The sequence below is a fragment of the Ochotona curzoniae genome, unplaced genomic scaffold (assembly GCF_017591425.1).
Source record: "Ochotona curzoniae isolate NIBS_2020 unplaced genomic scaffold, NIBS_Ocur_1.0 contig_899, whole genome shotgun sequence".
NCBI classification, from domain to species: domain Eukaryota; kingdom Metazoa; phylum Chordata; class Mammalia; order Lagomorpha; family Ochotonidae; genus Ochotona; species Ochotona curzoniae.
In genome coordinates, this window is record NW_024466605.1 from 3,618,721 (window position 1) to 3,632,464 (window position 13,744).

The window sequence follows — 13,744 nt, forward strand, 5'->3', positions numbered from 1 at the left end:
TCAACTTTTCACATCAAACACCACTGCTCATCCACCAAATAAGTTTTGGATGTCAGTTTTTGATATACCTTTTTAAGTACGTCCGTGTTCTCTTAGTCCCACTGGGCATCTTAACCCCTCTGTCTCTGTGCACATCTTTCAAGCACCGACATGTCCTCATCCAATAAAGGCTCAATCCAATCAATGCTGACAATCAACACTTTCGCATAGATCACTTGTGGCTCCTAGCACTCAGGATTGTATCTTTTTTTCTTGTTAATTATCTGAATGCCAGTAGAGTGATTTGTTCTCCCTATCTGCTGTAAACCCTTTAAAGGCGATTAGACCTCTATAATTTCTCTCAGAGGCTTGCAAATCATGGTGCACCCCTATTGATTAGTTGATTGTGTGGCCTCCAACTGTGGGAAGAGAGGTTTAAAGAAACCACAGTCTCAGATTCACAGTAATACTCCTGACCCTCTCTGCATTTGTAGCTACCTATGTATTTGTTTATGCCTACCCATTCTCTTGCATTCATATGAGGCTTTTTGGTCTGGCCTAAGTAATTTTTGAACTAGGCTCTTCTTTTCTGCGAGTGAAAGATAATTTTCTCTTTCATAAAAGAAGTTTTCCATGTTAATAGGCTGTTGATATCCTTCCTACATTCTCCATCCTTTTTTCCCTTTCTATGTAAGAGTCAACAGCTTTTGGCAAGAACCTCATGTGTAATAGGAAGCACTGTGCCATTACAGCTATGACAAAAGGACAGTAAGTGGTTGGCCTACTGCCGAAGAGGGATTGAGACTCATCCATCTCATATCAGAGCGCCTGCATTTAATCTGGCTCCTGTCTATAGCTTTCTGCTAATGTACACTCTTGGAGGCAGCAGTGATAATCCAATAATTGGTTCCTACAACCTACACAGAAGACTCTTGGATTGGATTCCTGGGTCCCAGCTTTTTTTTTTTTCAATTTAATATTGATTTATCTATTTGAAAGTCAGAGTTAGAAAGCAGGGAGGGTTAGGGAAGGGGCAGAAATCTTCCATTTACTGGGTCATTCCAAAGATGGCCACATTGGCCTGGGTTGGGCCAGGATGAAGCCAGGAGCTAGCCATTCCAGCAAGATCTTCCATGTGGGTGGCACGCAAACATTTAGAACATTTCTCTTGCCTTTCCCATGCCACCATAGTAGGGCCAGATGACAGTTTGACCTTAGCCCAGCCCCAGTCGCTAAGTGCATCTTATGAGTGAATCAGTGGTTGAGGTCATGATGAATCTCCTTTCTCTCATTGTGTGTGTGTGTGTGTGCGCATGCGCACATGCCTGTTTCTCAAACAAAAAACTCACGTAAACAATGGACAGAAATCTCTTATATCCCAAATTAAAAAAAAAAAAAACACTGAGATATGTGCTCATTCCTAAAAGGAATGGACAAAAGTCTACAAATACTAACAGGGAGGTGGAAATGAGAAATAACGAAAAGCAAAATACTGGTTTCTTTGGGCCAGAGACCAGAGAGCTACAAAATGACTGAAGTGATCTAGAACACATGTAGGGTTTGAATAAGAAAAGAACAGGCTCAGAATCAACGTTCGATGGCTGTTCATTTATAATGAAGCTAGGAACCAATGCTCTGTCATCTCTAACAAGATCTGCAAAGGCAGATCTGGCCTTTGATTATAGCAACTGTGACTGGCTAGACATAAAACAACCTTTCCTCCAGTGGGAGTTGTTAAAAAAACACTGAACTGCATTTTGGAGAGACATTGTGAAATCCTCTTTCTGAAAGTCTCTGAAAGACAGGGCAGCTTTTAATAATCTCCAATTATTTTATTTTTCTTTTTTGGTCAAAGCTGATGAGAAGGACTAAATGACCTTGTGAAGCCCCTTTGAACTTCATGATCTGTGCACAGGTATTAACAAAGCTGATGGCTTTATGAATTATCAACACATCCAAGCTTTCCATTAATCAGTGTCCCCAGAGACAGCCCAAAACAAGGGCTGTTTAGTTGGTTGAACTTTTTCTCTTTGTATGACTCTCAGGTGAATGACACAAGAATGACATGTTCTCATCAAATCTCAATTCCTTAACTTTCCACTTTGATATCTATTTGGCATGACTCAAACATGCTACCGAGAACCAGCACTTCTGTTGTCCTCGTACAGGCACCTAACAAGTACCTTGCCAAACCTGATTCCCTCGAGTACCTTCTTTTAGCTAGGGAGTTGACATTCTTCCTAATTAAGAACAAAAGACCAGCAACCTAGAATTTTTAAACATAGAAAAGGCGGTGAGTTACAAAATGTTACAAAAAGAGCCCCAGGAAAGGCCCAGGAGAGACAAGATGATGGAACACAAACCAGCCATCTGCCAATGTAGAATCCCTCCACGTGCCAGGAAAAAACCGGCAAGCATCCTGAGGGCAAGCATGGCTGTGGACAGTGAACCACCTGCCAAACTCTTTCATTGAAAACTTCACTGCGATATAACAGATGTTCCTGTGACGGTTGATTATCTTTGTTGTCAAGAAGCAAACCATTTTCCTTCAACATGTCAGAAAATAGCCTTCCAATGGTCAACTGTGTAAAGCAATGTTAGTTATAGTCTCAATCCTGGGACTTTTTTAAGCCCCAAACCAATCCACATCTTTGCTACTACAATGTCCTATCCTGAGAAATCTCACTGTTGGTGTTGTGGATGTTGTTTGAAAGCTGTGACCCACATCAACAGCCAAGTGTGAAACAGTGCATAGTATACAAGACACTGTTCTAGTCCTTTTCACTTGCTAACTCACCTTGAGTTCAATCCTTCTAGCAACTTTGGGAAAGCTTTCCCAATTAGTTGTGGAAACTGAGGCAGGGAAACATCCTGCAATGTACAAAACCTCATGACTAATGAGAGCTATGAATCAACCCCAAGCTCCAGCATCAAAGCTCTCCATCATTCCCTACCCAGCAGTTAATGTCTGTTTACTTGATCACCTTGCTCGACTGCCTTCCTGTTACATCAGAGACTCAGCTCACGTAGTTGTTAGAACTACAGAGGTGATCCCTTTTGCATCATCAACAAAGTCTAGGAGGTAGGGATGAATGGGGGCACTTTGCGCATGTCCTCAGAAAAGAAATTAAAAGGTGAACTTTCAGGGGCGAAAATCTTGAAACTGGCTCTTAATATGTACTTTTCATAAACTTTGGAATGGCCCTCATACTCTTACCTGGCAGTTGATGACAAAGCTATACAGTCTGCAAGGTTGTTCGTTTGTTTTAGCATCTGTTTATCTTTATTGGAAAGGCAGATACACAGAGAGAAGGAGAGACAGAAAGGAAGACCATCTTTCTGATGGCTCATTCTCATTCTCCGATGGACATGAACCTTTGCCCATTTGGGATCGCAGCACAGGCAAGGCACAAGATTTTAGCCACCGAGCCATCGTGCTGGGCCCTTTCTGCAAGGTTTGAATATAGCTTTCTTTACTCCGAATCTGCCTAAGACTGACTGCATTCTTTCTCAAGATTCTTCCTATGCCTGCACCAGGTTCACTTACCTGACTGGGGAAGGCAAACTGTCCAGCTCCCTGCGGATGAACACACTGGAGTACTTGGGACCCTGCCTCCATGTGGAAAGCCTGGATGGAGTCCCCAGCTCTTGGATTCAACCTTGCCCAGTCATGGCTGTGGAGAGTGAACCAGAGATGGAAAGATGCACAAAGACATCTTTCTCTTTGTCTCCACCTCTCAAATAAACAAAATGGTTCCTTGCATCTTAGTAATTATTTTATTCATATTTTATGACCATCTATCGTTTCTCATCACAGCAGCTGCCCCATGCTTTGTTCCCTGTCTTCAAGACCACAACCCCTGTTTCTTCAGACATTTTCTTTTCTCCTTTTCCCCATTCCCTAGAGGTCTGCTCCTCTTCTGTATCAGAACAGCTCTGATCCAGCCCTTTCCTGGCTGCGGAGGGACCTGGCCTCATTCCTTATTCTCTTTCCATCTTGCATCTCTACATTTTCCCTCTGCATCTGAGCCTTGCCTTTCGCCTACAAACATAGTCCAGTTGCTCTAATCATCTCCCCTACAACCCCTTCCTCAGCTGACTTCCTAATAACTTTCTCATGGAGGCTACTTTTTACATCAACTTGTTTAAAAGACCTTCCATCAAAAACAAATTTTTAGCATTAAACATGTCTTCATGTGGTCTATGAACTTCACAACCACTGAACCCTTTTCAGTGTTAAAATAAATAGAATTAACTCATATCCAAGATTAAGAAAGTCCTTCCAGAGTTGTAAATTGCATTTTGCAGAGAAATCTGTTTTTTTTTCAGCAACTGCTTCTTTGTAACTAACCACTTGATAATATCTTGTCTTTACAGAAAAAAATGCAAATGTCCTTGTTTATCTCTTTCTTCTTTAAATCCTCTATGTTTCTTTACCATATTTTCCTTTTCAAGTTTAAAAAAATTATTTGAGAGGCAGAGAGAAAAAGAAAAAAAATATCTTATCCAATGGTTCCCTCACCCACATATTCACAGTATATTAGGATGGAGTAGGGCTTCACCTAGGAATTTAACTCTTATCTCCCAGACGGGTGACAGAGGCAAAATCACTTGAGCCAGCACCACTGCCTGTTAGGACCTGCACTGGAAGGAAGCTGGAATCAAGTGTTGAATCCAGGAGCTGAAGTAGGACATGAGTGTTCTAACCAATACCCCTTCAGTTAGACTAAATATCAACCCCTGTATTATATTTTTCCCCTGTCTTCTTTATTAAACTGCAATATTTTGCATGCTACTATCAGAACATACAAAGCATGTACATCACAATCTTCACAAAAATAAAATACGTAAGTTTATTTTGGTACAAAGCACATTTGAAACCCATGCCCATCAAGGAAAAAGTTTATAAAAAATCCTGTCATTAAAAAAAAAAAAAAAACTATGGCTGAGTTTTCAAATCCTTTTTGCACAAATCAATGATCTTTCCATTTCATTTTCCAGGCACTTGACATTCCCTTGTTTATGGTTACTTTACATCTTTGTGCATTTGCCTGACCCTTAGACTGCATAATCATTGTACCACTCTCTGACTGCTTCCCTTTCCGGTGGTCCTCTGTCCAAATTTTGGTCCCCAAAGAAAGCCATTTGCGGGGCCACCATAGGAAAGGTGCTTGTCCTACCTTGTGCCACTATTAATGCAGGAACCACAACAGGAGCTAATGCTACTCAAAAAGCAAAACACCTAACCAAACTCTGCTCTCTCAATTTCGTTCTCTTGATTCCTGACCTGCTCATTACTTACTGCTCACTAACCACCTTTCGTGCTCTTAGTTCTAAATACAGGTTTTAACACTCTGTTCTTGGCCCAATTTCCTTTCCCTCTTCTCATCGAATTGGACAATCGCTCACAGGCAGACAGTGCCAACTGCTCCCTGGATCCCAAACAGTCTCCGATTAACATCTCCTGTCTCATCTCCTCTCTAAAGATCCAATCCCCTAATTCCATCCTGTGTACTAGATACCACCTGCATCTCTAGCTACTTATATATGTTGAGTGATTTACGGATTTGTAATCCCTGCTTCCCCACATAACTTCTCTTAATTTTTTTTTCCTGGTAACTACATGACTAAAGACAAAAGTTGAGAACAACAACAGCAACAAGAATCACCGTAGGTTTTGTTTCCATCCACTCCTTTGGCAAGCTGCTCTCAGACTTCAGGGATGTATCTCCAGGGCCATTTCCATTTCACTTGCATTGGTAGACACTGGGAAACACCCACATGGCACAGTTTCCTTTGCCTAACACCCATATCCCAACCTTGGATCACTCTGAAGCACTTTGACAGTGCACCCTATCTCAGCTGACATTGGGTCCATTCCCAGGTGGACTAATCTTACAGCTCAAGACACTTCAAGATTCAAGACTCAACTTTTTTCTGTTTCAGGTACTTTTCCCAATTCTCATCTACATAGATCTTATCTTCTGCCAAAGTCCAGTGCTTAGCTTTTCCAGTGGACTCTGTGCTTCTAAAGGTTTAAACAAATGAACACAAACTTGGCTTAGATTATCCATTCGTAATGCATGATTCTCTTCTTCAAATCAGCTCAGTTCCAACCATTCTTCAAAAGCTAGCAACCAATGTCATATATTTAATAGAATAGTTCCTCATATATGGTTTTAGTTTATATTATTTAGCAAAGCTGCCCAATTTAGCATATGAAAATATAATGCACATAGCTAAGTCAAACTTTTGCATCAACCTTGGATAATTTTAGTGTAAGTACTTCCTATGCAGTAGGTAGAAAATATTTATACTCAAAATGTAAACTTTATCTGAAATATTTACACTCAAATATTTATACTCAAAATATATTTATCTGAAATTCAAACATGATTGAAGGCCTTATGTTTTATCTGACAGTCCTACCTCAGAACTGTGCTTTTTGTCCTATTAGAGAGGGGCCCAAGTTGATAGGGTCAAAAAGGAATAGGATTTCAATTCCATCATTTCATAAAATTACTAATTCCATTTATTTTTCTATTTTGAAAACTAGCAGGAGAGATGGAGTTATAAATTCACTTTTAATATGTGGTCCAGGATACTTCAATGCTGAGGAACATTCTGGTCTATTGTTTGTTTACTCTGCTTATGTGGTTTGTGGGTAGTTAATGAGCAGAATCCTCTACCAAGTCTATTAAAAAGAACAAAGTTAGCAGAATCACTGAAAATGGTAGTAAGAAAGAACATACACTAATGAGGGGATTAAACTGAGATAACAAAAAGACTGAGAATGGCAAGAAAATAACAGATTCACAGTAGGAATGATTCTGAAAAAGAAAACAAGCCGTGCAATTTGTGGAAAATGACATATTTCAGTAACAGAAAATAATCAGTAGGAAGGAAGGGCAATTGATAGACAAAATAGGGAAAAGACAGGGTGTCAGAGATCGGCTGGGAGAACAGCCTCAATGCCAGAAACCAGTGTCAGCTGGGAGGACCCAGAAGTCTACGGAAAATGTAAAGGACTACTTCAAGATGCAGAAAATTCTGTGGGTGTCCTCCATGTCCTATCCAACAGGCTGATGGAGACTAAATTGCCAGGGCATACCCTGCATCTTGTGAGGATCCGTCTTCCTGGTGGGAATCATCAAGGACAGGTATCAACGTTGTTCTACTCTTCATGCTAGCAGAGTATTGGGGAAAAGAGGTAGGGTGGAGTCTTCTTCAGTGAGGAGAAAAGCAAGCCTGGCTTTCAGTCTTTATGGGCGTTCAGACCATTCTTAGGTGAAAATGATAAGATGACTACATTTTGGTTTTTAATTCAGTGGCCACACAGAATAAATGATTTTTTAAAAAACTGACATTTACTTATTTACACTTTTTTTCTTCTACTTGAAAGACAAAGTAATAGAGAAATATTTTTCATGTACACATTCTCCAATTGCCTACAACAACCAGGTCTGGGACAGGCTAAAACTTAAAGTCTATAACTCCATCTATATCTCCCTTGGGAGAAACAAGGTCCCAAACATTTAAACCAATATCCACAGCCTCACAGCATACCATGATGAGGACCAGCCCTCCAATATGGGATATGGATGTCCAAGTGGCTGCCTAATTTGCTGCACTACAACACATAGATCGGAGATGACCATTACAATTACTTCCTTGCTTTTCCCAATTATCTATCACCTTCTAGTTTGCATTGAAATGATCCAGAGAGCCTAGTGCAAGTTCTCAGTGGCTAAAATATTCACTTTGCAGGCACTAGGAGCCCATATGGGAGCTGGCTCATGTCCCAGCTACTCCACTTTCCATCTAGCTCCCTGATTGTGGCTTGGGAAAGATGTAGAGGACAGCCCAAGTTGACTGGCTCAGTTTGGGCCGTTGTGCCACTTAGGAGTGAACCAGCAGATGAATCTTTCTGTTTCCACTTCTATCTGTTGATCCACCTTTCCAATAAAAAAGAAACAAATACAGCTATAGAAAAGTTTTACAGAAGAAATTATACAGAAAATGCATTTCTTTTTTTCCCCTGCAAATCTCAGTGAAGCAAGTCTATGTGTATGATATAATTATTCAATAAGTATCTACTGAAGAAAAAAATTTTGCAACTGTAGTTTGAATACCATATACTCCCCAATTTCACATGGCTTAAACTTAAAAAATTATCAGATAATACTACTAAAAGGATGGAAATTTAACCCAATTATGGTATTTAGGAGGTGAGTCTAGTGGTTGGGTCTTAGGTCACTGTCAATTCAGCACCAGAAACAACTCTTACTAGAGAGCTGTTAAGAAGCCAAAGGTATGCTATTGTTACCCATTTGCTCCAACTACAGTTGGCTTACACTCCAACTGCTCTAACAGTGTAGGGTAAAACAGATTGTTATTGCAATATATCACTGCAGTTGACCTCCTTGCTACTTCTCTAGGTTCCCCAGACTTACACTCGATGCAGTAAGTACAGTTTACTTTTGAAAATGTTAAGTCTTGTCAATCAGAAGAAAAAAAATCTCAGTGGCATCCAGTCGTTCCAAAAATCAATTGAAGTACTTCCAACAATCTATAACACATTTGAGAGGTTCCTCTTTCATCCCCCCTTTTTTTTTTCAATCTCAGAGAAGGCCATTGGCCTGACAACACTGTTCTAGAAATCCTGGCCTCCATGCAGTGCCTTAGAGGTTTCAAGGACGTGTCCATTACATGGCCTTTGCATCTGCCATTCCATTTCCCTTAAATTCTGGCCTCCCAACTTTCCAGAATGCTGTGAGTCTTTTCTCCAGTGTAATTTTGTTAGAGAGCTTTTCTACAAACCTTACACTGAAATTCGCCAGCAGCCTCTGCCCAAGTCTCTCACCCTCTATTCTTCCTCTGCCTAACCCTTCCTACCATCTCCATACCACCAGGCACTCTACATCATTTTCTTTTCTGCACATGTATTTCTATCTCTCTTCACTTCAACTGTGAGGTTTCGAGAAGTAGAAATTGCATATACTGCTCATTGTTGACTCTATGTCCTGGCATATCTACCAGCATAATGTAAACATCCAATAATTATCCGTTGAATAAATGGAGGAATGGATTAGAACTGATAGAAATGAATGAACTAGAGATCTGCTTAGTTGGGAGAACAGCCAGCATATGATGATTTGTTTGGTATTTGCACAAAAAAAAGGGATGAAGCCAGAGGGAACTTGGAGATTGTCCAAGTTTCTGATTAGACAACTGATTTGATAGTAGGCCCTACTGACATAGAGAAGATAGTTAATGAAATGGATTAAAGTTAGGGTCAGAGAAGGATAATTCTACATTGAAGAAGTTAACACTGGGCAGAGCTGCAGCTTAGCATGACCTAAAGATGGCTACTTCCAGTAGTAGTGGTTGGATTCTTGCTGAGTTCTCTTTTCAGTAGCTACAAAGACCACATGGAAGAGAGGAAGACAGAATGCATAGCACTGAGTTATGTTCCAGGGGAAAGCAAGATACTTTCACTCCTGTTGTGAGGGTACCAATCCCCTGCCTGCTCCTCCTGAGAGGCGCAAAGCCTTTCAGGAAACCACATCCCCTAAGCCTTCAGGAGTCTCTTTGTCTGAACATAACCATTTTTCAGTCTGACTCCGGGGGTGCATGTTTGCCATTCAGAACCCACTGTATTTTACAGCACCTCCTGACATTGTTACACAACATTTATTGAAAGCACATTTGATGGTAATGAAGTTTCTATTAACTATGATTAAATCTCATAAAGCACCTGAAGATAATTTAAGATGTGCAGAAGCAGAAAATGAAACATTCGGTTTAGTACATTAGGAAACGTAATTGATTAAATTATCTCATTTACAATAAGTGCTTTCATGAGCTATGCACTGCACACATTTCCCCCAGTTTGTCATTATGATTTGCCAACAGATATCTTAAGACTTCACTTTCTTTTTGCTCTTCTGCCCGCCTGCTCAGGGAGGACTGAGTGCACAGCTTTGAGTGATGTTTTCAACTCGGCAGGCCTTGTGGAGGATCATGTGTCTGGCTATATATAGGAACAGGTTGTTTCTCAATTATCTTCATAATTGACTTTGATTTTGCATCAGTGATGATTCATGGAGTCTTAAGCTAAGCCCCTATTTTACCAAAGAACTGCAGCCTGAATTTGGATAATGCACTCCTAACCATGCAGCTTACAGAACTCCAGTTGGATTCCTTGGGGAGCACTTTGCAATCACATTGATTCTGTTAAGGTTTTATTTTTAGGGAAATCACAAATTAAAAGAGTTTAAGCGATTCCAGTGCAGTATCCAGCAATTAAGCATGGTGTTCAGGGGAGGGGGTGGCAAGAACCTCAAGCAAAAACTAATTCCGGAGTCCCTAAGGACTGGAAATAGCTTCTGTGGGGTTTATGGCTGGAAGTACAGATGTAACCAAATTAGAATGGCACAGGATTCACAAACTAAGCATGAAATTAATTTTAAAACACACATACACGCACATTTTGCAGCAACTTTCACACTGACCATCACATGGATACTCATGATGTTGTTTATGTGACACCCAGAGATCCAGTGGATATCCTGAATCCTTAGCATTAGCTGAACCTTTACGTCCATCAAATGTATTTTCAGCAAATGGTGTGTGACCATGTCAGGCAGACAGGCAACTGAAGAATGCAGGTAGCTGTCGTCCAGGGGGTCTTGACACAGGTAGGGGCCACATAGTCTGTAGCCTATTTCTTTCTATGTCCCTCCATAATACACTATATACAGCCATGTCCTCTCAACCTTCAGGTTTCAAGTTCAAAAATCAAACATGTAGGAAGTCAGAGGTAACTCGCAATGCTTTGATAATGTTTGTAAGAGCAGATGACAGCAGGGCAAGAAGCTAACAAAGTTAGATTTGCTAGTTTATGACATTCAGCTGCAGAAGTAACGACATCTTCCTAGGAGTCTGCTGCCTACAGCGGCATTATGAAGTTGGAACAGAAGGGCTTGATGAGATCTTTCTCGCGTGTCTCTTAAGCCATGGCCCCTGTCTCAAAGTGATTCTATCTGTCCTCAAGGAAGCTTATTTCTTTCAAAGAGGTTGACTAATAAAAGCTATGAGTCTACCGAAGCTCCGTGAAATTTAGTTTCTCAGGATTTAAAAACTCAAAAAATCATCCATTTGAAACTAAAATGAGACACTCTGGCAGTTACACCCTACCCAAGCATTTCAAAGCAAACCACTTAGGAAACTCTTCTCCCTCCAAGACTGAGCCAAGCTGTGTGGTGGATGTCCTAGGCATGAGGTTTCCCCGGGTGCCTCACCTAAGGGCCAGAGAATGGCTTGGGGACTTTATTAACATGCAGGTTCTTAGGAACTCCTGGCAGTATGCCATCTCATTCATTTGCTCTGTTTTGATGTGGGGCCACCCGAGAGGTCAGGACAGGTCAGGAAAAATGTGTACTACAGAAAAACTATGCCTGAATTTCAAGCTGGCTGCACTAACACCTATTTTCTAAGTCCATTGTTATGAGCTCTATGGAATCCCCTTATATTGAACATAATCCAAGATTCTGACATGTGAGGACCCTGAAACACACTCATAAGACAGAGCTTCTTGGCCCAAGCTGGGTGCAGCAATCACCCAAGAAGTTTCAAAACAAAATAAAGATTTCTGGGACTGGTGTAGCAGGTTAAATCTCTGCCCGGGATGCCAGCATTCCATATCTGAGTGCCTATTCAAGGCCTAGATGTTCCTCTTCACTCTATCTTCCTGCTTTTGTGCCAAAGAAGGCAAAAAATGGTTCAATACTGGTGCCCCGGCCACTAATGTGGAAGACCTAGATGGAGTTCTAGGATCCTGGCTGCAGCCAGCCCCAAAACTTACTGTTGTACCCATTTAGAGAATAAATCTGTGGATGAAAGATCTCAATTTCATCCTCTCTCTCTATGGCTCTGCTTTCCATATGCATGTAAACACACATACACACATTGAGAACAACAGTGAACACTGCCACCTTCTCACATTGACACCGCCCCTCCCCCCCCCATTCTGAGTCACAAAAGACTGACAAGGGAGGCTTTGCCAAGTCCTCCAAGTCATTCTGAAATGTAATCTAGCCTGAGAACCTCTGCCACTGCTCACTCCAGCTGTGCTTGCTCCAACACCATCAGGTACATTCAGTGTAGACATTATAGGGCTCCTTGGAAAGGCAGGCTGCATGGTGAGTGTGTGTGTGCATGTGTGTGTGTGTGTAGGAGACAGGGAGGAAGAGGAGGAGAGAAAGAGAAAGGCAGGGGAAGGGTGGAGTAAGCACTAGACCTAACTCCCAGTTCCTAATTGTTTCCCTGTGGAACTTCAGGTCCTTATCTGCCAAGTTGCCATGGACGCCACAGTAGCCACGATTCTGGGCTGTGTGCTCAAGTGTGACCGCCTCTGAGGAGGAAAGGCATAGAATCAGACTTCAGCCCAGAGGTGGTGCTCAGGATCGTACGTACTGACAAATATTTATTAATTTCGATGCCTTCCATCTCTTCAAAAATCTGAATTCTAGATGACATTTGCAGTGCAATGGACTTAGAGGCAGGGATTTCGTTTTACTGAGAGGGAGTGAAGAGATGTGCACATTTCTTTCGGTTTTAAATCTCTGATATGTGACTTCAAACTCAACAAGGACCAACCCCGAAAAGCCCTTTCACATGAACCTCCATTCTGCTCAGTTCCTAAGCAGACACAACAGGAAGGCAGCAAACAGGAGAATAAATTGCATCCACAAGAGGAAAAATAACTTACTTTGGGGTTTTATTTCATGAAGAGGTTTTTTATCTAAAAGAAAGAAAAAGAGAGAGTTGCATTTAATAAATTTGTATGCGGCAGATGTATTTCCTGCATCAGTCTTATCTCCCTGTATCAATGAAACATTTTCTCCATTTTGGCAAACAAATATGGATTATTTTGCCCATGCCTTTTCACTTTCATTCTGATTTGTTATTTGCCTCTTTTGAGATATTTTTCTAAGCTGATGACTTCATTTTTGAAGAATTTATTTTCCCCCTCTGGTGTACTGGCATTTTTTTTCCCCTCTTAGGTTGACTAGATTTTATCAGGAGGATGAGAACAGAGAGCTTGCAGCCTATATCGTTTTAATATATGGCCAGGTAAGAAATGCCACTGCACTGCAGGTGATGAGAGAAACGTGAACCAGTCAGTACATATTTAAAGGAGTCCTGCCTGGGTTTGCTGGAACCAAGGCCCCGGTTAAGAAGTCTGCAACTTCGCCTTTGTACCCATTCTTACTGGGTGTGGGCATGCAAGTGGCAAGTTAGAATTCCTCTCTAAAAAAACACTTTTCTTCTGTTTCACATCTCCATTATGCTTTCTCAATGGAAGAAGCATTCTATCTCCATGGCATTTGTAACTGCTCCACGTCAGAGGGTGGACATCAAGAGTGGAGACATTCAGCTGGGTCTCCATCTCAGTAGAAACATTTTTACCAATTCTCCCTCGTGCCCTTCATGTGCCCTCGCCTGCCCCATCTGCTAACTCTCAGTATCTAGTCTTGCAGGTCATGTTGAGTTCTGATGCCTTCAACTTGTCCCTCTAATCTCCATTTCTCAGCCACTGTCCTATCTCAGGCACATACTAGGGGAGACAGTATGCAGAGGCCAGGCCCAGGGGCATCACAAGACCCACATGGCTGCATGGTGTCTGCCTCACCTGCAAGTCCCTACCTAGGGCTTAGCTGGGTCAGGCAAAGTCAAGAATGGAGGTGGCTGCTAATCCCTG

At 41.4% G+C, this 13,744-nt stretch overlaps 1 protein-coding gene across 1 annotated transcript in view; it reads right to left on the bottom strand.

Annotated features, from left to right (window-relative positions):
• UNC5D (unc-5 netrin receptor D) overlaps positions 1-13,744 on the bottom strand; it is a 525,876-nt gene that overhangs the window by 74,267 nt on the left and 437,865 nt on the right. The window contains exon 8 of the mRNA XM_040994252.1: positions 12,752-12,784. Coding sequence (XP_040850186.1) covers positions 12,752-12,784 — 33 coding nt within the window. The remainder of the gene's footprint in view (positions 1-12,751; positions 12,785-13,744) is intronic.